The 22,810-nt window shown below is 39.5% G+C and overlaps 1 protein-coding gene across 1 annotated transcript in view; it reads right to left on the reverse strand.

Moving 5' to 3' along the window:
* Nucleotides 1-22,810, reverse strand: part of osbpl2b (oxysterol binding protein-like 2b) — a 73,882-nt gene that overhangs the window by 19,730 nt on the left and 31,342 nt on the right. Inside the window, 9 exon segments of the mRNA XM_052031463.1 lie at nt 798-905; nt 3,844-4,026; nt 6,364-6,398; nt 6,400-6,420; nt 6,422-6,463; nt 11,026-11,160; nt 13,746-13,821; nt 14,080-14,203; nt 15,375-15,526. Coding sequence (XP_051887423.1) covers nt 798-905; nt 3,844-4,026; nt 6,364-6,398; nt 6,400-6,420; nt 6,422-6,463; nt 11,026-11,160; nt 13,746-13,821; nt 14,080-14,203; nt 15,375-15,411 — 761 coding nt within the window. The 5' untranslated portion in view covers nt 15,412-15,526.

Below are 22,810 nucleotides of genomic sequence, written 5' to 3' on the forward strand. Positions count from 1 at the left end.
TAAAAATCCACTTCCCTATGTTGTGGTAATCCATGATTATACCAATGATCACAGATCTAATGATCTCTGCTGTGGCAATACCCCAAGCCAGGCTGCCTTTTCAGTTAATGCACCCGACTCATATTTATGGGGCAAAACAATTGAAGCAGGAAGCTTAGGTTGGGAAACATCGGCATAAATAAAAGATTATTAAGATCAGCATGTGCAGACCAAATGAAGAACTATGATTAGCAAAAATAAAGCTCATTAATCTAGCAACTGCAGAAGCCGTGAATATTAAACAGGTACATTTCTATAGATTTTAAAATTTTTAAAAGATGATTTACTGAAAATTTCCCAATTGTAACAAACAATAGAAAACCCCAAAATCATCGAAAAGGAGTCAACCATTTTATGGCAGTAAATGACAAGATTAAAATGACCTAAAGATGAACAACATGTTGAACAGGAAACACTCTTCCTGAAGGAATAAAAATATTGCTGGAAACAAATCAGCAGGTCTGGCAGTCTCGGGATATTAAAAAGAGTCCAAAACCAGAACACAAGTTTTCTCCCTACAAATGTAAGCTCAGAATCAGATCAGAATCATATAAGTCACTGACTTTTATGACATGAAATTTGTTGTTTTGTGGCAGTACAGTGCAAAGCCAGAAAATTACTATAAATTACAAAAATAAATTGTGCAATAAAAAGGAATAATGAGGTAGTGTTAATGAGGATGAACTGCCACATTGGGCATTTTCCATTTTTATTTGCAATTTCCAATATCTACAGTATTACCTACTCATGAAGCTTACCTGTGATTTGTAATTTCTACAGTTCCATATTGTTCTATCCACAGCTTGCCAATTATTACATTATGTACACAACATGAAGGATTTGTCCAACTATAGGCCTCGTTATGTCTGAAAACACAAAGCAAACAAGTATAGCGTGTTGTTCTAAAAATAGAATGTGCTCTCATGCACTCATGATAACCACATGTACACAAATGAACATAGTACATTACTCCACTTACTGCAGGATAAGGACATCTTAAGCTTATTTCAAAAGGTATTTAACGTGTTTAGAATTATGTAGGCTCTGTCCATTGAATTAAATTCGATGCTATTTTGAAGGGATCAACAATGATGTCTGTATTATTTCTGACAATTAAACAAATCATTCTCACTATCTGGACCAACAAGCGTATGCAGGTATCAAATTTTTTCCTGCAGCTGAAATAAAGATACAGAAAACGTGAAAAATGCCCACATATTTGTCAAGCAACATAACCTACTGCTAACAGATAAACAATAATGTGGAGGATAACAGGTGCTGCCTAAATATAGGACTGCAGTCCCGTGAGCAAGGAGACAAAACTCAGGGGAACAATGCCAAAAGACATTGATTAAATGTCACTAATTTAAACAAAGTTAAAGAGACTAAACTGAAAAACATAAAAGGGGTAAACTATGAGATGGCAATGTACTTGTACATAAATGTGAAAAGCAACCCAAGTACTGGTCTCATGATTGAGAATCTTGACATAACCCAGAGGGTGTGTTGACCACATGGAATGAGTATTCCAACTTATGTTGGAAATTGTTAAAATTATAGTAAAATTGCAAGGAATGTGCAAGGAAACTAACAGTTAAATCCAGGAGTGGAGCCAATCATCTGGTTTGGGCCTGTAAAAAAAGTCATTCAATTAATGCTGGAAATCCCGAGGGAGTAAAATACAGAAAATTTACTTGGGTTGGGTTCCCAAAATCATGCTCCAACCTACTCAGGTGGGCGCACTTTAGAAATCACCTTGTAATGAAAATGCCTAATTACGTTATGCCTCAGAACCATACAATCTCATTTCCCTGACAATGCTTCACAAATAGCATTACACTGGAAATGGTATGCTTGGGTCTGCTCCAGATATGTCAACTTACACAAGTGCAGCTTCCAACTAAAGTGCTCAGTCGAATTTCCAGACTGGCAAGGGATTCAGCCTAGAAATGACAGCAGTCATGCTCCATTCAGTAGAGGTGGTGACAGTGCTGAAAAAGTAAACATTCTCTGCAAATAGTTTCTTTGTCATAATCTTCTGAATTTCAAGGGTCAGCAAATCCTACTGCATAATGGAAGGATTTATACATTTCTTATTCATAGGACAGACAGCAGGGCATTAGGAAAATTAAGGTAGACACCACATCCAGGGAAGCAAGAGGATGCAACAAAAATTAAGACCAATTACCAGTGGAATCCACCGAGATTTATATTGGCACTATTAATAGTAAATTTTGTAAATGGAGCAGGACAGCAGGTGGATCTAGAGATGTAGGTACCTGCTACTGAAAAGTAGCACTGGGTGTCTTAAGGAGGTGATAACAATAAACAAACTTCGGAGTTTTTCTTCTGACAGGAATAGAACCGAAAAGCCAATAAGTTACATTAAAAACTTGTATTGAACTGTGGCTCGACCATAGCAATCTTTTTCAACTGCCCTCTGAGGTTAGTCATCAATTTTTATTTTATGTAATGTATTTATGTAGGCACTACATAAATATAAATTTTAATTTATTACAACTTATACACATAAAAGCTCCACAAAACATTATGCAAAATAAAAAAGTTCCCAGAAACTTACCCCTCTCCCTTGTAGTTATTCCTCTCCATTGAAATGGATGAAATGCTGAAACTGCACCAAGTCTATTGTGGCACAGATTCAGGGAACAGTTTTCCAACTGTGAATGCGGAAACTGCAAGTATTGGTGTTCTAATACTGCAGAACAAAGGTTGGACAGTGGCAAGAACTTCCATATTACTGCACACTTATGCAGGAAAATGCATGACAATCACGTAGGGAAATAGCAGCAATTTTTTTTGGACACAGAAATCATGAGAATTTACACAAATCAAAGTCAGAAGTTTAAGCCACAAAGATGACTGTATCTGGGCCAATCTGAAATTAAATTATAATTTAATCAGTCTTTTGCTATTGTTGTCAATTATGCAACACGGCATCCTGCCACAAATTACAGGACACCAGTGTCCCTAAAAGACCACCCAGGCACAGACAAGATTGCAGTAGATAGGTGTACTGCCAAAACTGTTTTCCATGGGTCCCTACATCCCAAAAGAGCTCAATTATGAAGAAAGAATTTCTCCCTGGGATTCTGTCTCCTGATAAAAGATTTAGAAATCTTGCCTGCGATTAATAGAATCTGTATTTTAATTCCAGTTAAATTCCTTTATAGGCAACAAGAATTGAGGGGAAGGGAGCATTGCTTTATTAAGGGCGCTCGAAAGAGGAAATGTACAATATTTTTAAACTCAAGATGACAATAATTATAAATCCAATAACCAACAGAAATGAAGTACTAGAAAGACTCAACAATGTTCAAAAAGCAATGGATGAATTTATATAGCAAGTGAAAACAGAAAATGGATCAAACATGTTGGGAAGGAATGCCAAGGGAGGTTTTAGGGAGATCTAGACAAACCATTGAACTTCTCTTTGCTAAATCTGATGGTCACAAGAAAAAACTCAAAAGAAACTACAGAATGGTAATTTATGCAAATACAAATTACTATGTCAAGGTATTTTCATAATAGCTGACTGCAATACCCATTCAAAAATTAACAACAGGACGATCTTAACAAAGGACGAACTTGGTACAACATTACAGCTAGCCAGAGTAGAGGTGATTGGGTAATTCCCTTGTTAAATTTGATGCTCACTAAATCATTGAAATTGGCTTAAAACACACAATTTATAATTCAGGCACTAATTACAAACATTTCATTCACTGACTTGAAACCGGATATGGTGAGAAAGAAAAATGGATCACAATTTATAAACATACTTACTTATTAAGTTCTAATGTGATAGTTCCTCGTGGTTCTGCTTCTACACTCTTCCCCCAAAATTTAAGCTTTGGATAAATGGAACCGTGGAAAACAAAATCCTTATTGATGCCTTCTGAATAAAATGCACTGATTGGTGGGTGATGGCTAACCTGTTCAGATATAAGCCTAAATCCAAGATCCTCTCTGCCAAGAGAAAACAAAAATCATATGAAATACATTTCACGTTTTTAAAAATAATAGCCTTGTTATTGAAAACTTACAAACAGTAAAATTCACAATATAGGAATCAAATATTAATGGGTGAATGGGAGAAATAGGCTGTTCAGTTATTCAGATTTGCAGTTATATGGTTTAAAAAAATACATTTCTGTTCCTCAAAACATCACAAATTACTTTACAACACACCAGTTATTTTCCCAAGCAATCACTGTTATGTAGGCAAATCAAGTTTAGAATTGCTCATGGCAAAATTGATTGGGGGCAGTTTATCTTGCACTCCACTAAAATCCCAATCTTATTCAGATTGAAGCCTTTTCCATAAGAGGATAATTAGATTGGGAGTCACAGCCAACTTGCCTCCCATATCGGAGTTCAACTACAGCAAAAATTCAGGATCAGAGTGTTAATTCAATCTACAATCTTCAGCCACCAGACCAATACATAACAAGAACAACTGGAAAAGGAAAACGCGTCAAAAATTTGAAAGTACCAATATTAAGAGGATGAAACACTACAAACGAAAAAGTTGAAACAAAACATTAATCCTGGAGGTAGAAGTCAATATGTTATTGATTTCAAATGTTCACTATAACATTATTTGGGTCTTCAGGGTGAACAACCTCAATTTACAAAGCTTTCCTCACTATAATCCCATACACTTTGGGTGGGGGGAAATGGGGGAGAGAGTGGAGTCAAGTTTATTGTCATATGCACGTACATGTACAAGTGTAGTGAGGCAGTGCCCTTGAATATTTAATATGGACAAATTCTTGATAAGCAAGGGACATTTGGTTAAAAGACATGCTGACAATATCTTAGTATTGTTTTAGTCTCCTAATATCTCTTCAATGTTACAACCCACAGACCAGGGTGCCATCACCACATTCAAGGCTTACCACCTGCCTCGCTTAACAAGGCATTCATTTCAGAATCAAACCAGCAATTACAAAAGCTGCCATTCAGAAAGTTTAGTAGTGCGATATCAACATTTCCATGGACCAAATCAGTGCCTCTTGGGTTGAAACAACCTATGCAAGCAACGAATGACGTATGGAGGAAATTGTGTGCTTACACAATTTGCGTGTTCACAAACCTGAAAAGTCTCCGAGAAGGTATTATCAAGCTGGCAACTGAGGCCGAGCTTGGCAACTAGGCCAGGATGACATGGAACAGTCCTTGTAATGTCATGGTGAAAAGCTTACAAATGAAAATCTGTTGGAGCTTGGATAAAGGTCAAAAGAGGAACAAAAAAAAACCATCACCAAAACAGCTCATAATGAAAATACTTTCTCAACGTGGAAGAACATTTCTGAAAGTAGTAGCCCAATGTGGAGAGAAGCATTAGAAATGGCTGCATGATAGAAAATGCCCCATTTTGCTATGAGAAGCCTTACCAGATGAAACACATGAAAACTGTCCAGGCTCTCAACACTACCTTCTTTTATTCTCATTCATCGACAATCCAGGAACAGTCAGAGGATGATCCCTCTCCATCAACAGTGCAAACTCCAAGCTCAGATTCAGCACAGCCATTGTCATCCAAACACTGACAAATCCACCTCACTTCCCCAATGGCACAAACATACAAAGCCAACACTACCACCTACATATGAAGATACAACTTTACAAATTAGAACAGGAATTAGATCACTTGGACCTTCACAACTGTTTTGCTATTCAAAAGAGTTTAAAAGACCCTCAGAAAAGAAATTCACATCATTTCCATCTTAAATGGGTTACCTTTTTTTCCCCCCCAGAAAAGCAGTGACTCCAAGTTCTAGATTATCCCAAAGACACAATTTTCTCTTCACATCCTATCAAAACCCCACAGGATCTTGTTTTTTTTTTAAAAAAAAACTTTACTCTGAAAGAGTACATTACTTTTCTTATTCTCTTAATTCAAGATGTAATTGTTAATAAAAATGAAATATTATTTTTCAACTTTTATGTTTCTGGAATGAAACTAGAACTTTCTCATTAATTTTGATGTAATACTTTTCAGTTTGTGCTTAGTGAAGCATTGAAGAACACAACCCTATAATGAATCAAGGAATACCTGTAACCATTATCTCAACCACACTCCCACCAAAAGTAGCACTTCTATCAAGGGGATTACGTTACAGCTGGGATGGTGCTATTTTTTAAAAAAGGTATCAAATGTTAATTGCTCCTTATTTAAAAAGGTCTGTTCATGTTGGTTTTCAGCTACAAAGTTTACACTGGTAGCAGAAATGAGGGAAAGGAAGCAACATAACAAGTACTAAGAGGTCATTTCATGAAATTGTTCAATTTGTATCTCACCTTCTGAGTTCATAGGTTTCACCTAGTAGTGGGTTTGAATGGTTTGCCAGTCCTTTCCCCATTGCGAAGCAACAGCAGAAACTGCAAATGCAGCTACCGTCTGTGGCAAATACAAAAAATAGGAATGCTTTGTAGAACAGTAATTATTAAGTAGCTCATTTAAACGGAATTTGTGTGTTTTGGTCCATGGCCCTAGACCTTCAGAGTTACGAGACCAATTGAGTTAAACAACAAGGCCATCAAGGCATTTCATATCTTTTTAAGGATCAGACATCACTTAATTATCCTGTGCCTGAAATGTATTGGGAATACAAAGTGATGAAAATTCAGCAATTTATTATAGACTTTAAAAAGATCTATGCCCCAAATTATTTCAAAAGAGCAGCTTAAAGATGAATTAGTCTCAATTTTTCAAAGCTCACTAAATTTCAAGAGGGCACCAGAAGATTGGAAAACAGCCAATGTGACTCCCTTGATCAAAAGGGAGGAAGACCCGAGAAGGGGAACTAAAGGCCAGTTAGTTTAACATCCATTGCTGGCAAGATGCTAGAATCAGTAATCAGATGAAATAATTAATCATTTAGAAAAACCAAATATAATCAAACCTAGTCAACATGGTTTTATGAAAGGTAAATAGTGTTTGATAAATTTGCTTGAATTCTTCAAGGACACAGCAGGGAGAGATGATAGAGCAAAATCTGTAGCAGTGTACTTAGATTTCCAAAAGGCATTTCACAAGGTGCTACACAAGAGACTGGTGCATACATTAAACAGCCCAAGGTATTGGGCTCTAAGCATATTAGCATGGATTGAAAACTGGCTGTCACATAGAAAACAACTGGGTCCTTTTCAGGTCGGAAGGACGTAATTAGTGGAGTACCTCAGGAATCGGTTCTTGGCCCTCAACTGTTTACTATTTACATTAATGACCTGGACGAGGGGACAAAATGCAAGGTTTCCAAGTTTGCTTATGATATGAAATTAAGTGGAAGAGCATATTGTAATGAGGATATTACGATTCTGTGACAGGATATAGATGAAGTGAGTGATTGGGCAAAAACATGGCAAATGGATTTTAATGTGGGGAAGCGTGATGTCATGCACTTCAGTAACAGGAGTCAAAAGGCAGATCATCATCTAAACAGAGAGAAACTGCAAATGAGAGAAGTTCAAGAGGGATCCTGGTGTTCTTGTGCACAAATCACAAAAAGTCAGCAGGCAGGTCCAACAAGAAGCAAGGTAGGCAAATAGCATGTTGGCCTTTTATCACAAAGCAGTTACAAAGAATAGGGAGGTATTGGAATTGGTTTATTGTCACATAGGTACAGTGAAAAACTTGTCTTGCATACTGTTCATACAGATCAATTCATTACACAGTGCATTGAGGTAGTACAAGGTAAAACAATAACAGAATGCAGAATAAAGTGTAACAGCTACAGCGAAAGTGCAGTGCAGGTAGATAAGGTACTAGGTCGATTATGAAGTCAAGAGTCCATCCTATCATACTAGGGAACCATTCAATAGTCTGATTAACAGCGGGTTAGAAACGGTCCTTGAGCCTGGTGGTATGTGCTTTCAGGCTTTTGTTTCTTCTGTCCGATGGGAGAGAGGAGAAGAGAGAATGTCTGGTATGGGTGGTGTCTTTGATTATGCTGGCTGCTTTATGGAGGCAGCGAGAAGTATCAACAGAGTCCATGGAGGGAAGGCTGGTTTCTGTGATGTGCTGGGGTGTTGGTGAGGTCAAATCTAGAATACCATGCACAGTTTTGGTTCCCTTACCCAAAAAGGATAGAAGCATTGGAGGATATCTAAAAGGAGATTCAACAGGCTAACTTCTGAGATGAGAGAGAGTTGTCCTGTCGAGAGGCTAGACTCGTTTGGATCCATACTCCTTGCAGTTTAGAAGAATGAAGGATGACTTTATTCAAACATACAAGGTCCTAAGAGGGCTCAATAGGTTAGATGTTGGGATGTTTTCTCTAGTGGAAGAGTCATGTACAAGGATACATAGATGCAAAATAAGGGGCCGGTCATTTAAAAGTGATGTGCATTGAAATTTCCTCCAGCAGAGGGTAGCGAATTTCTGGAATTCTCTGCCCCCGAGCTGCTGGAGACCAGATCATTAGATATATTTAAGGTGGAGATAGATAAATATTTGAAAGAATTATTTGAGGATTAAGGAAAACTGGCACAGAAGAGGAGTTCAGGACAACACTCCTGATCATATTGAACCATAGAACAATACAGCACAATACAAGCCCTTCGGCCCACCATATTATGCCAACCTTTAAACCATGCCTAAGACTATCTAACCCCTTCCTCCCACATATCCCCCTATTCTAAATTCCTCCATATGCTTATCTAACAATCTCTTGAACTTGACCAATGTACCTGCCTCCACCACTACCCCAGGCAGTGCATTCCATGCACCTACCACTCTCTGGGTAAAAAACCTCCCTCTGATATGCCCCTTGAACTTCCCACCCATTAGTTTAAAGCCACGCCCTCTTGTATTGAGCATTGGTGCCCTGGGAAAAAGGCGCTGGCTGTCCACTCTATCTATTCCTCTTAATATTTTGTACACCTCTATCATGTCTCCCCTCACCCTCCTTCTCTCCAAAGACTAAAGCCCTAGCTCCCTTAGTCTCTCCTCATAATCCATACTCTCCAATCCAGGCAGCATCCTGGTAAATCTCCTCTGCACCCTTTCCAACACCTCCACATCCTTCCTATGAGGCGAGCAGAACTAGACACAGTACTCCAAACGTGGTCTAACCAGAGTTTTGTAGAGCTGCATCATTACCTCGCAGCTCTTAAACTCTATCCCATGACTTATGAAAGCTAATATCCCATAAGCTTTCTTAACTACCCTATCTACCTGTGAGGCAACTTTCAGTGATCTGTGGATATGAACCCCCAGATCCCTCTACTCCTCCACACTACCCAGAATCCTGCCATTAACTTTGTACTCCACCTTGGAGTTTGTCCTTCCAAAGTGTACCACCTCACACTTCTCCAGATTGAACTCCATCTGCCACTTCTCAGCCCAGCTCTGCATCCTATCAATATCCCTCCACACTATCCACAACACCACCAACCTTTGTGTCGTCTGCAAGATTGCTAACCCACCCTTCTACCCCCTCATCCAAGTCATTAATAAATATCACGAAAAGTAGATGTCCCAGAACCAATCCTTGTGGGACACCGCTAATCACAGCCCTCCAATCTGAATGCACTCTCTCCACCACAACCCTCTGCTTTCTACAGGCAAGCCAATTCTGTATCCACACAGCCAAGCCTCCCTGGATCCCATGCCCTCTGACCTTCTGAAGAAGCCTACCATGTGGAACCTTGTCAACATGCTGGCTGTCCCTAATCAGTCCATGATTCTCTAAATGCTCATAGATCCTATCTCTAAGAATCCTTTCCGACAGCTTGCCCACCACAGACGCAAGGCTCACGGGTCTGTAATTCCCTGGACTATCTCTACTACCTTTTTTGAATAAGGGGACAACACTTGTCACCCTCCAATCCTGTGGACAACGAGGACTCAAAGATCCTGGACAACGAGGACTCAAAGATCCTGGACAACGGTTCAGCAATCTCCTCCTTTGCCTCACGGAGCAGCCTGGGGAATATCCGTCAGGCCCCGGGGACTTATCTGTCCTAATATTTTCTAACAGCTCCATCACATCCCCTCTCTTGATATCTACATGCTCTAGAACATTAACCTTACCAACACTGTCGTCAGCTTCATCTAGGCCCCTCTCCTAAGTGAATACTGAAGAGAAGTATTCATTGAGAACCTCACCCACTTCCACAGCTTCCAGGCACACCTTCCCACCTTTGTCTCTAATCGGCCCTACCTTTACTCTCGTCATCCTTCTGCTCTTCACGTAAGTGAAAAAAGCCTTGGGATTTTCCTTAACCCTACTCACCAAGGCCTTTTCATGTCCCCTTCTTGCTCTCCTCAGCTGCCTCTTAAGTTCCTTCCTTGCTACCCAATATTCCTCATGAGCCCTATCTGATCCTTGCTGCCTACACTTTATGTATGCTGCCTTCTTCCTCCTAACTAGTTGTTCCACCTCTCGTCACCCATGGTTCCTTCACCTTGCCATTCTCTCTGCCTCACTGGGAGAAATTTATCCCTAACATCCTGCAAGAGATCCCTGAACAACAACATCCCCATAGTACATTTCCCTTCAAAAATGTCATCCTAATTTACTCTCACCAGTTCTAGCCTTATAGCTTCATAATTTGCCCTTCCCCAATTGAATATCTTCCCGTCCTCTCTGCTCCTATCCTTTTCTATGACAATGCTAAAGGTTAGGGAGTGGTGGTCACTGTCCCCCAAATGCTCACCCACCGAGAGATCTGTCACCTGACCCGGTTCATTATCTAATACTAGATCTGAATAGCGGGGCAGGCTTGAGAGGCCTAGTGGCCTACTCCTACTCCTATTTTCTTATGTATTAAGATATCTCATATTTAACATCTTGCCTGCTAACATACTAAAACGTTCTTGGCATTCTCACTACTCTTGGTATCTCCTCCTTGCACGGCAACATTTCCTTTATCAATCCTTATCATCACAAAAAGCCCAGGCAAATAGACCCAAAGTGTGTTGATACAATCAGCTAGTTCTTTCTGAAGCACACCTACCTGCAATCTCTCCACTGAATCAGAAAGCATAGAGGCCTTGTGAATGAGGTATGTGTGCTCCATGTATTCTGTAATTCGTTGTAGAAAGCTCAAAGGCTCATTAAATATAATAGGCATAGTAATTTTTGACAGCTCCTAAAACAAAACATAAAAGATATTAATCAAATTTCATGTTCAGTAAACTAACTTTAAAGGAATCAGAAAAGATTGCAGATGCTGGAATCTGAAGTAACAATCTGCTGGAGGAACTCAGTGGGTCAAGCAGCATCTGTAGGGGGATAGGAATTATGACCCAAAACATCAACAATTCCTTCCTCCCCACGGATGCTGCTAAACCTGCCTAGTTCCTCCAGCAGCTTCTTTTACCTTTAAAAAAAAAGTGCTTCACTAGAATTGTTAGCTAAAGGTGAAAGCAAATTAGATACCCTTTAATTGATATAGAATGCAAAACTTTTCCTGCCTTATTTGGGTTTAGGTTTATTTCTAAATATCAAAGTGTTATTATTTTTAAAACAGAGATAGATATTCAAATCACGGAAGTAAGTGGGACAAAATTGGCACTGAGCCAAAGGAGAAGCAAACCTTATCTTTTTTCTTTGATCAAACTTTAAGATCTGCAATTACATAGTGTAATGGGTAGCATTGTGAGATATGAGGATGCTGCAGTGAGGCTTCAGGGGGATATGGACAAGTTAAGTGAATGAGCAAGAGAATGAGAGATGAAATACAAATGTAGATCACTGAGATGTAGGATTCTGGCACAACAAATAGAAAGACAAAGTATTATTTTCTAATGCCATGACATTGATAAGTGCTGGTGTGCAGAGGGATCTGGATGTCTTTGTACACAAATCAAAGTTAATATTCAGGTCCAGCAGACAATTCAGGCAGCAAATGGTACATTGGCCTCTATTGCCGTGGTGAGATTGTACCTGGAATATTGGGTATAGGTCTGGTTTGCCTCTTAAAGGAAAGAGACAACCACAACAGAGGGGATGCAAATTTTCACCAGATTGATTCCTGGGTAGGAGAATTGTTCCAAGGAGGAAAAATTAATAGGCTGGGCCTATACTCTCTTCAGTTTAGAATGACAAATACAAAATGCTTATAAGACTTGACAGGAATGGATTTCCTATTGCAAATGCATTTAGAAGCTGGAGGCAGTGTCTCAAAATAAGGGGTGATCCATTTGAGACTGGAAATTTCTTCAAGCAATGGGTGAAAATCACTAGCCAACAGGAAAATAGAGCCTAAAATGTCAACTACATTCAAGTCAGAGATCAATAGATTTTTAGATATTAAGGGAATCAAGGGATATGAAAATGAAGCTGAAGTATTAGATGGTAATGTGGTAAATTGGATCAGCAAGTTTGTTGATGACACTAAGATTGGAGGTGTAGTGGACAGCGAGGAAGGCTTTCAAAGCTTGCAGAGGGATCTGAACCAACTGGAAAAATGGGCCAGAAAATGGCAGATGGAATTTAATGCAGACAAGTGTGAGGTGTCGCATTTTGGAAGGACAAATCAAGGTAGGACATACACAGTAAATGGTAGGGCACTGAGGAGTGTGGAGGAACAAAGGGATCTGGGAGTTCAGATACATAATTCCCTGAAAGTGGCGTCACAGGTAGACAGGGTTGTAAAAAAAAGCTTTTGGCATCCTGGCATTCATAAATCAAGTATTGAGTACAGGAGTTGGGATGTTATGGTGAGGTTGTATAAGTCATTGGTGAGGCCAAATTTGGAGTATCGTGTGGAGTTCTGGTCATCTATAGGAAGGATATCAGTAAGATTGAAAGAGTGCAGAGGAGATTTACTAGAATGTTGCCGGGTCTTCAGGAGTTGAGTTACAGGGAAAGATTGAACAGGTTAGGACTTTATTCCTTGGAGCGTAGAAGAATGAGGGGAGATTTGATAGAGGTTTACAAAATTATGAGGGGCATAGACAGAGTTAACGTGAGTAGGCTCTTTCCACCTAGATTAGGAGAGATAAGTATGAGAGGACATGGCTTTAGGGTGAAAGGGGAAAGGTTTAGGGGGAACAATAGGGGGAACTCCTTCACTCAGAGTGGTGGGAGTGTGGAACAGGCTGCTATCTGATGTAGTAAATGCGGGCTCACTCTTAAGTTTTAAGAATAAATTGGATAGATACATGGACGGGAGAGGTCTGGAGGGTTATGGACTAGGTGCAGGTAGGTGGGACTAGCGGAATAACATTTCGGCACAGACTAGAAGGGTCGAATGGCCTGTTTTCTGTGCTGTAGTGTTCTATGGAAGTAAAAGATCAGCCATCATCTTACCGAATGGCAGAAGAGGCACAAGGAGCACAACTGCCTATACAGACTTTTTGTTTATGTTCATTCATGTCCCTTTCAGAATGTCACAAAATGATTTTATAGCCAATAGGGTACCACTGATGTGAAGTCACTGTTGTAAAGTAGAAATTGTGGCAGCTAAATTTATGTCCCGAGGAGAAGGGCTCTCAGTTTGATGTCTCTGCTGAGAAGCGATATTTCTGATAATGCAGTATTTCCTCATCACAAAAGGACAGCAGAGTGAAGGCATTTGGGGAAGATGTTTTAAGCAATGTTGTCAGACATTTAGAAGTACTTAAAATCTACAACTATTTCTTTTAGTAAAAGCCAAAGTTACAAATGCAAGATTATCAGCAGATTCCATGATCGAGTAAAAATGATTTAGATCACCCAGTATGTACTCACCAATCCAATGCACTTCTTTAAAATGCTCCACAAACTTAATTGATTTCTACTATACATTGGAGCTGGTAATGCATTTCTGTAGGGGGAAAAAAAAAAGATTGATGCAAATAGCAAAACTCAAAAGGACTCAATCAATAAAGGTAAAAATATTTCAGCTTCATTACCAATTCCAAAACGAAAGGTGTATTAGAAGTAATCTTATCAGAAGGAAATCATAATACTTCAAGAAAATTATTCAATGCAACTAATTTGTTCCATCTTTACTTCCTCCTGAATGTCTAGCATGTTCAGCTGGGCACTTTACCATTCAGGTGCCCATGCCAGTTGAACTCACCTATGTTTCTTAATTCCATTTTCTTGGGTCAAATCTTGGTTGTGAACATTCTGTTCAGATGTGCTGCTTCCACTTTTGCTGGAAAAACTTTCCAATCTAGTTTCAGAATCATCTGATTCAAAACCTATGTAAAAGTAGTAACACAGATAATCAATACTCCATAGGCAATATTATTAGTTAGATATTACCAAGTTAATCAAATAAATTAAAAAATCTCTACAAAAAAGGTAGATGAAGAAATGCCAAAAACAAGAGGCAATTCAAATAACCCCATTATCTAACCAGGAAATAAAACTCATTGTTCCTTTTAGACTATTGTGTTTTGGAAAATACTTTTTCCATTTTCACCCAGAGCTGTAAATTAATTACTTTTTACATTGACAGAAGCTACCAATTTACATTGCAAAAAGAAAATTAAACGAACCACTTAAAAAAAAATCATGAAAAATGTGTCAAAGGAGGTTATAACAAAATGACCAAGATAAACCATATTGAGATAAAGGTTGCCAGTGCCAAAATATATGTGAAATAAACACAGAAATTGCCAGAAATACTCAGCAGAAAGAAGTAGGACTAACATAGCAAGAACTTATGTAGGACACATCAGGAGATAGATTATCTATCAGGGATTCTGCCTTTGCATGATCAGCTTCACAATATTAACAGTAACCTTTGGAAATATGTCCTAAGGTTTTTCAGTGATGCCATAAGGATTCTACGGCACAACCATTAAGTATCTATCAGTGCAGGGCACTAGGCTCATAATTCAGGTGAAATATGAATTGCCTGTTAAACACCAGATGCTCAAGCATACTCTAAGTACTCATCTACTTATAAGCATATATCCTAGAAAGCAATATTTTACTTAACAAACCCAAATTCTTTGAAGTGCTATATGGATTTTTCTCTTGATGACTCGGCCACTTAATCTCGAAATAGATATTCTCTTCGATGCAGATTCAAGGTTACTAAGGGATCAACACTTCCAGTTTACTATGGGATCAATACTTTCAGTAAGATCAAATATTCTTCAACATCTCCATGCAATTTTTCAAAACATTTCTTAAATTAGATTTTTAATATATTCCTATAGTTAGATCAGCGCCATAAGAAATTGCTGACTCTTATAGTAGGCAGCATCTCAAAAAAGCGCAATAGAATGTTCCAAAAAACACCAGGACTAAAGCAAGAACAACTTATACCAGCCTTGATATTTTTATTTAATTCCCATTCATCAGAAACGTAGATTGAGAGTTTCAAAAAGTGTAGCATGTAACAGTCACTAAAATACTTGCCTGTGACAGCATCATAAAATTCTTCTTCACTATTCATCCTCCCTTTGAAAAAAAACACCTGCTTCCTTTCCAACGAAGGCACGTTAGTACATTATTCTCCTTGGATACTGTATTGAATATAGCTTCTTGATTTTAAGATGTTCACAAAATATCTAAAACAAAAACAAAAAAACATTATTAAAAAGAAAACTGCAGATTTCCACCACTGGCCAAAAATATTATATTATTTGATTCCTATAGATACAATCCAGAAATTTTCCCACTTACAAAATGAACACTAAATCTTACATTTGACATTTTAAGAGTACAACTGAGCCCAAATTATGAAAGAACATGGCCTATTAACTTCTCCAAAAGTAATAATAAATCATCCACTGCTATAGAGTCACAGCACAGAAACATTCATATAAAATACACATGTGTGTGCTCAAAAAGGTAAAATATGTTCCTTTGGGATAAGCTCTCTCCCTTTTAAGGGAACACACAATTGTATCAAATGTTGACTGACAGGTGCAATGAATGGCTGGTGTTTTATGGGATTTACCATGTCCAAATTGTCTGCTGTGTTTCCTACATTTCAGCAGTGACTGCAGTTCAAAAGTATTTTGTTGGCTTAAAATGCTTTGGGATGTTCTAAATGAGAAGTGAAAGCCAGCACATAAATCCAAGTCTCTATTTTTTTTATGGCTGAGGGAAAGCATTGATACTAAATTAAGCAGAGGATTTTTCTCTTGGCCCATGCCTATTAGAAATTAGAGAGAGACTTCAAGCGTATTTAAAGATTTAGATGGTAATTAGTTGCTTTGGAGTATTAAAATTCAATATTGCATTTTGAGATGAACAAAAATTAGACTGAAGAATATCATAGTCAGGGTTCAAGGTGATTTTCTATGGATATGCTTTATTTGGAAGCAGGGACATGTGAAGTATTAACAGGAAGTCTCCAACAATTAACAAAACAGTCTGGCAACTAGCACTTAATACAATGATCAGGCAATTGTTTGGAAAACCAGAGATATCTAATGCTCTGATTTTAGTAGGAACTCGAGCACACACCATTGAATAAACAGACATTTTAACTGAAATACTTTTTCAAACTATGCTCCTATTCACAAAATTTGTAAACATCCAATACAGCACATTCCTATTTGTGAGCAAAATTTTAACAAGGCTTGTGCTTGCCAGCCCTAATACCTCCACACAACTTTATACCCAATCTATGTCCAACAAGTTTCTTAAACTCTATACAACTCGATGTGGTAGTTCTAAGAAATATAAAACGGATCATATTCCAGGCATGCATGCAATATTATTAACACAAATCCAGAATGAATTAAAAAAGATTGCTATCAGTAATATCTGCATATCCATTGGGACACAAGAGACTGCAGATGCTGGAATCTGGACCAAGAAACAAGATGCTGGAGGAACTCAGCAGGCAAGGCAGCATCTGTGGAAGGAAATGGACAGTCAATAATTTCCAATCAAGACTGTTCTGGAAAGAACTCCAAGACCTTCCTGATGGGGGATGAAAGTGGATAGGGATTGGACGCCCATGGTAAAGATAAGGCAGTTGGGGTCAAGGAATTGAATGTTGTTAAAATGGTGAAGAGCTTGTGAGGTGTCCCAGATGCAAGTGGGAAGGACTGGATTGGGGGTGGGGGGGGGGGGGGGGGGGGCGCGGCGGGGGAAGACAAACAAGATGGAGTCAAGATACAAGTTCAATAGGGCAAGAGCAGGCAGGGGAAAAAAAAAGGCCTAACAGAACACAGTCTTGTTTGTGATCCCCAGGTAGTAGATAGAAACATGCAGCACAGGGTTGAGGAACTAATCAGATTGGAGGCTGTGGAGGAGACATCTCCTTAAATGATGAGATCTGTGATGGTCACGGTCAAGGGGTTGGTATGAGGAGGTATCCAAGAGCTGCTACCTAACCACTGCAAGGTAGAGGTCAGTCCACCTAACTACAATGGCACTGCCCGTCTGCAGGTTTGATGGAGAGGTTGGGATTAGTGCAGAGCGAGCAGAGAACTATGCAATCAGAGGGGGTGAGCTTGGAATGGGTGAGGGGAATGGAGAAGTCAAGATGTTTGATGTCATGTTGGCAATTGGAAAAAGATCAAGAGAGGGAAAAGAGACCAGGAGGGTGTAGGGTCTAAGAGGAAGAGGAGGGTTGGAGACGGGAGAATGGGTCCTCAGTGGTGGGGGAGTGGGTGGGGGGGGGGGGGGGGGGGGGGGGGGGGGGGGGGGGGGGGGGGGGGGGGGGGGGGGGGTGGGGGGGGGGGGGGGGGTGGGGGGGGGGGGGGGGGGGGGGAGGTGGAAGAACTCCTTGCCAAATAGTCACAGAGGCAGAGGTGATGGAAGAAGAACTGTACTTCATGGCAAGCCCAGATCTTATCATTGAGGAGCGGATGCAGGAGTATAAAAGGCAAGGGCTCCACAGAGGACAAACCACTCTGCATCACAGGGAAGGCAAAGCACGGCAGGGGTTGGAGCTGTGGTCAGGCAGAGGATCAGAAGAGGCCAGGTAAGGAGTGAGGGGTTGGAGTGGCATACGAGATCAGGAGTGGGTGGGGGGGGGGGGGAAGAGGAGCTAGTGGCATGATCCAGAATCTCAACGAAGGGTCTCAACCCAAAATGTTTTCTGTCTATTTCCCTCCACAGGTGCCGCCTGACCTGCTGAGTTTCTCCAGCATCTTGTTTGCTTGCACGTCCACTGATCAGTGCCATACCACAATAATAAACCACTCCTATTCCTGCCACACCTTTTCATTTGTGCCTTTTTATGGGTGTGTTGAAAGTTTCACATTCTGGTTTTAACCTGTGACTACATTCCTACCACACCATGTCCAAACATTTCAAAGCTGCTTTAAAAAAAAAATCACTTGTATAACTTTTGTTTCAAAAATATACAGCCAGAGATCTACCCTCCCTTCTCTTATTTCTTCCCTGGATCAAAGACGAAACAAGGAACCGAAAGCAGTTAATTTAAATATCTGCCTTGGAATGTTCTTCAAGTTATTAATTAGGCCCAGGTATACAAGTGTAACCAGGAACTCTTGTGTTACCTAGAAAGCAATCGTATTCAGGAAAAGAGAAGGACAAACAAAAAAGTTAATGGATAAATTTACCAGGAAAAATGCAAAAGTTATAAACCTAGTCAAGTTTTAATCATTAACAGTTCAAATTAGGCAACTGAAAAAAGATAGCAAACATTTAAGATAAGATTTATTAGTCACATGTACATCAGAACACAGTGAAATGAATCTCTTGCGTAGTGTTCTGGGGGCAGCCCACAAGTGTCGCCACGCTTCTGGCGCCAACATAGCATGCCCACAACTTCCTAACCTGTACATCTTTGGAATGTGGGAGGAAACCAGAGCACCTGGAGGAAACCCATGCAGACACGGGAGAACGTACAAACTCCTTACAGTGGCTGGAAATTGAACCCAGGTCACTGGCGCTGTAAAGCATCAAACTAACCGCTACACTATTGTGCCTGCCCTTTGAAAAAGTGGCTCTAAATTTCAATTTTATTTAAATTATGCAAGGCCAGAAAAGAAAAAGTCAGTCATCCACAAATGGACTTCTGATCGCATAAATATTCCAAAGATTATTTATCTAGCATGGTTAATATTCCAGCTCAGAAGACAAATCACATTTAATCAATGGCAATGGCCCTCAAAAAAACTGTGCAGTAACATGCCATTTCAAACTAACAATGGTGATTCTTTATGGATTGACGGTATTTGAGCTAAACTAGAATGCTTCATATTTATTGCACCTCTTTCAGAATGTCATTGCATTAATCAAATATGTTGCTAAAAGCATAAGCATTTTTAAATTTCTAAGAGCACTGGAAAATTTTGCATTGGCTCTGCACTAGTCCACAATACAGAGATTAAGTAAATAGACAGTTAACCCAAAATCTAGACTCTCCTTACAATGGCTGTCACAATTATTCACAGATTTTATGATTGATAATAATTGACAATTACTTAATATTGACATTTTCATCTTTAGGAAACCTGATAATCAGGAAGCAAGTAGTAATTTGAGTCTCTGTTATTAGCCTAATCTGCAAATTACTTTGGAGATTTATTCAAATTTTTTTTTACTGCAGACAATACACAGAAAACACTGCAGATTGCCATATTTAAAAATCCTTTCCTTTCAATGTACTGGTTATGAAATTAAGAGAAGTGTTAAACAATATAAAATTTCCTAGCACAAGAGCATTCATAACTAGAACCATCTGCAATGATAAAAGCGGCCATCTGGGCTAAAATCTTCTGTTCTTCCATTCCTCCAGGAATGGTCTAATGAGACCTGTCAGATTACATTGTGCTGAGAAATCCTGCAGGCTTTTACAGATGTTCCAGAAATGAAGTTATTCACACAACACATTCACCTCTTCAGGAACAAAATAAAAAAAAGAGACCTTTATGGCATGTACCTAAGCAGATGTGACTTGAGAAGTGAAGGTGAGAGTTGACTGGGTGGAACTGAAATACACCTGGTATAAAGTTGACTAGAAACTGCATAGGACATATTTTTGGCATGCTAAAACATGTTTAGTGCCAACACCCAATCTGGACCTGACAAGTCTGGCTTGGGCCAAGAACAAACTCCAAAACAAGACTTCATCAGTTCAATGGCAGCATCAACTGAATGCAACTGCCAATGCTTTGCTGAGCAACCACCACAGAAGGATGTCAGCCCTTAAAAGACTTTTTGGGGGGGGGGGGGGGGCAGTTGGTGGCGGGGGGTGCAGCCAGACAAAAGCAATACATTAGGACTGTTATGGAGGAGATCAGGATACAGGACTACAGGAGAGGAGAAAAAGAGCTTCCAAGTTTGTAGAAGGGCCAGAAGTGACAGGGAAATCCTAATAAGTGAGATGTGTTTTGGGGGGTGGTGGTGGTAAGAATAGAAATACCAGCACCACAGTTATAAGAGCCTGGCACAAGTGGTTCCCTCCAGGAGTGAGAAGCCTTACAGCATGGAGTAATGCCACAAGAAATTTCACAATTTTAGAAGCTAAGGACGGTAAGCTGCACACCACCACAAAGACTGCTCTTTTATATGCATACACACACTAGTTAATCTGTTAATCATGCAAGCTATTATTCCATTTGCACCTCCCATTTTCTCCTACACCATACCTCCTCTCCATCCTACTTAGGAGGTTAAACCTCCAAAAAAAAAAGCAGAACAAAATATACAACGTTCATCACTATGTACCAAGGCAAAGACACTGGAGAATAGAAGGAAATCCATTCATATTGGAAAGCACTCCCTGCCCCTGCAAGTTGAGCACCTCAATAAACTGGAAGAGACGTCTCCTCCTTTTGGGTAGAGACAGATTACAGATTTATGGCATCTCAAGAGGGTACAAGAAATATACCCATCACTTTGGTTCTCCATTCTACTTAGAGCAAGACACTTTTGTCTTTGGCCTCTTGCACTATATTAATGTAGCCCAATGCAAGCTCAAGGAACAGTACTTCATCATCCATCTTGGCAAGCTACAGCACTCAGAATTCACTGATTTCAATTTCAAAAAACAAACAAAAAAAACAAACAAAAAAAAACCTGCCTTTCCAGTCTGTATCAGAATTGGACAGTCATAAACCAGCTTTTCTCTCCACAGATGCTGCCTGACCTGCTGTATGAAAACATCAGGACAAATGTTTTGTGGATCTTTTCATTCCACTTTGCTGCATGTTTCATCCACAGGCCTCAGTCAGCAGTGCAGATAAAATCCTTGATGAGAAATTAAAGATTAGAGGGGAAATGTTCAAAATAGTGATAGTGTGCTGTGGTGACTTTGACAAAGTCAGAAAACCATTCACAAGGATTAAAAACTTAATTGATTAGAAACTAAATAGAGCGAGCAATGCCAAAAACACCTAGAAAACTGAAGATGCATATTTTACACAAGTATTTTATTGTAAACTTCCAGGACATAGACAATGGTGTTCTTTACACCATCCTTATGGACAACATTAGGAATAGGAGTAGAGGAACACCAAATGACCCTGAAACCTCTCTCATTAAATACAGTGGCTGATCCAAATTTGATCTCAGCCCCACTCTCCTGCCTGCCACCCCATAGATCAAAGATCTTGGCCCAAATACATTCAACGGTTTAGTCTCCAGAGTTCTCTGGGAATTCCAAAAATTCACAACCCTGTGAAGGAAGTAGTTTCTCTTCAGAGTCTTAAGTGGGTAATCCTTTACTCTGAAATTATGCTACTCATAGTTGCCCTCACAGCACCATCTTCTCAGCATTCATCTTGTCAAGGCCCTTCAGGAAGTTGTCTGTTTCAATGCTATCTCACATTCTTCAAATTCCCATAAATATAGGCAAAATTTTCCTCAAGTCAACTACTGCATCTCAGAAATCAACCAATTGAGATCTCTCTGAACTGCCTCCAAAGCAGATCTATCCCTCTTCAACTGAGGCAGCCAGAACTGTACCACAGTAGTCCAGAAGGTGTGGTCTCACCAATACCATGTAGAGTTGTAGCAAAACTTCCATTTTCTTATTTTGTCCTTATTGCAAGGAAGGCAATATTCGCCTTTCTAATTACCTTCTGTTCCTGTACACTAACAATGTGTTTCATATACAAGTACACCCAGATCGCTGTGTACTACAACATTCTGTAGCCTCTCTCCTATAGGCATAGTCTACATTTCTATTCTTCCTAATAAAGTGAATAAACATTCACCTAGATTTGAAGATCTTTAGATGCAGTCTTGAATGGCATAAAGTTTATTAGGCCACATGAAAGGAGGATTACACTTTGCTGGCAAATACCATATAGCTCATGGTAATTCCTCACCAACCCCTCCCCCCCCCCCCCCCCCCCCCGCCCCCCATCCTCAACAGAAAAAAAAGCATTTAAAGGAATTACTTTATTTCCTTCCTGCTCTGCTCTATTGGACTACCCCTTGCAATATAATTGGCTTAGGAAATGAACCTATTAAATGATCCATCTTTAGAATGGTGATGGGAAAAAAAAAGGCTTTTTGACCAGAGTTGAATTTAGTTCAATGCAAGGTTCCATTTTTCACATTCACACTTAATCTTGCTGAATGAATAAAACATGGCAAGCACAATTGGGCAGAGTTTTTGTAGTTAAGATTTATTGCTGTTGCAACATGTATTTTCTACCTCTGATCAAGGTCTTCCCAAAAAGTGAATTTTGTAGTGGTTCCATTTCAAGTATTTCATTGCATCTTTCAGGTTGTCACCATCATATGGCAGACTACAAAAATGGTCTTAATCCCACAAACCTCAGTATTCACTTATTCTTGCCCAGTCCAAATTCTTGAAGTAAAATTGGCTTGACTATTGATGATTGGGGCTGTTGAGACAGTTCCTTGGAAAAAAATTATACAAGGATGTTGGGATGGGGAACATAAACACA

This window comes from Pristis pectinata, chromosome 16 (assembly GCF_009764475.1).
Source record: "Pristis pectinata isolate sPriPec2 chromosome 16, sPriPec2.1.pri, whole genome shotgun sequence".
NCBI lineage: Eukaryota > Metazoa > Chordata > Chondrichthyes > Rhinopristiformes > Pristidae > Pristis > Pristis pectinata.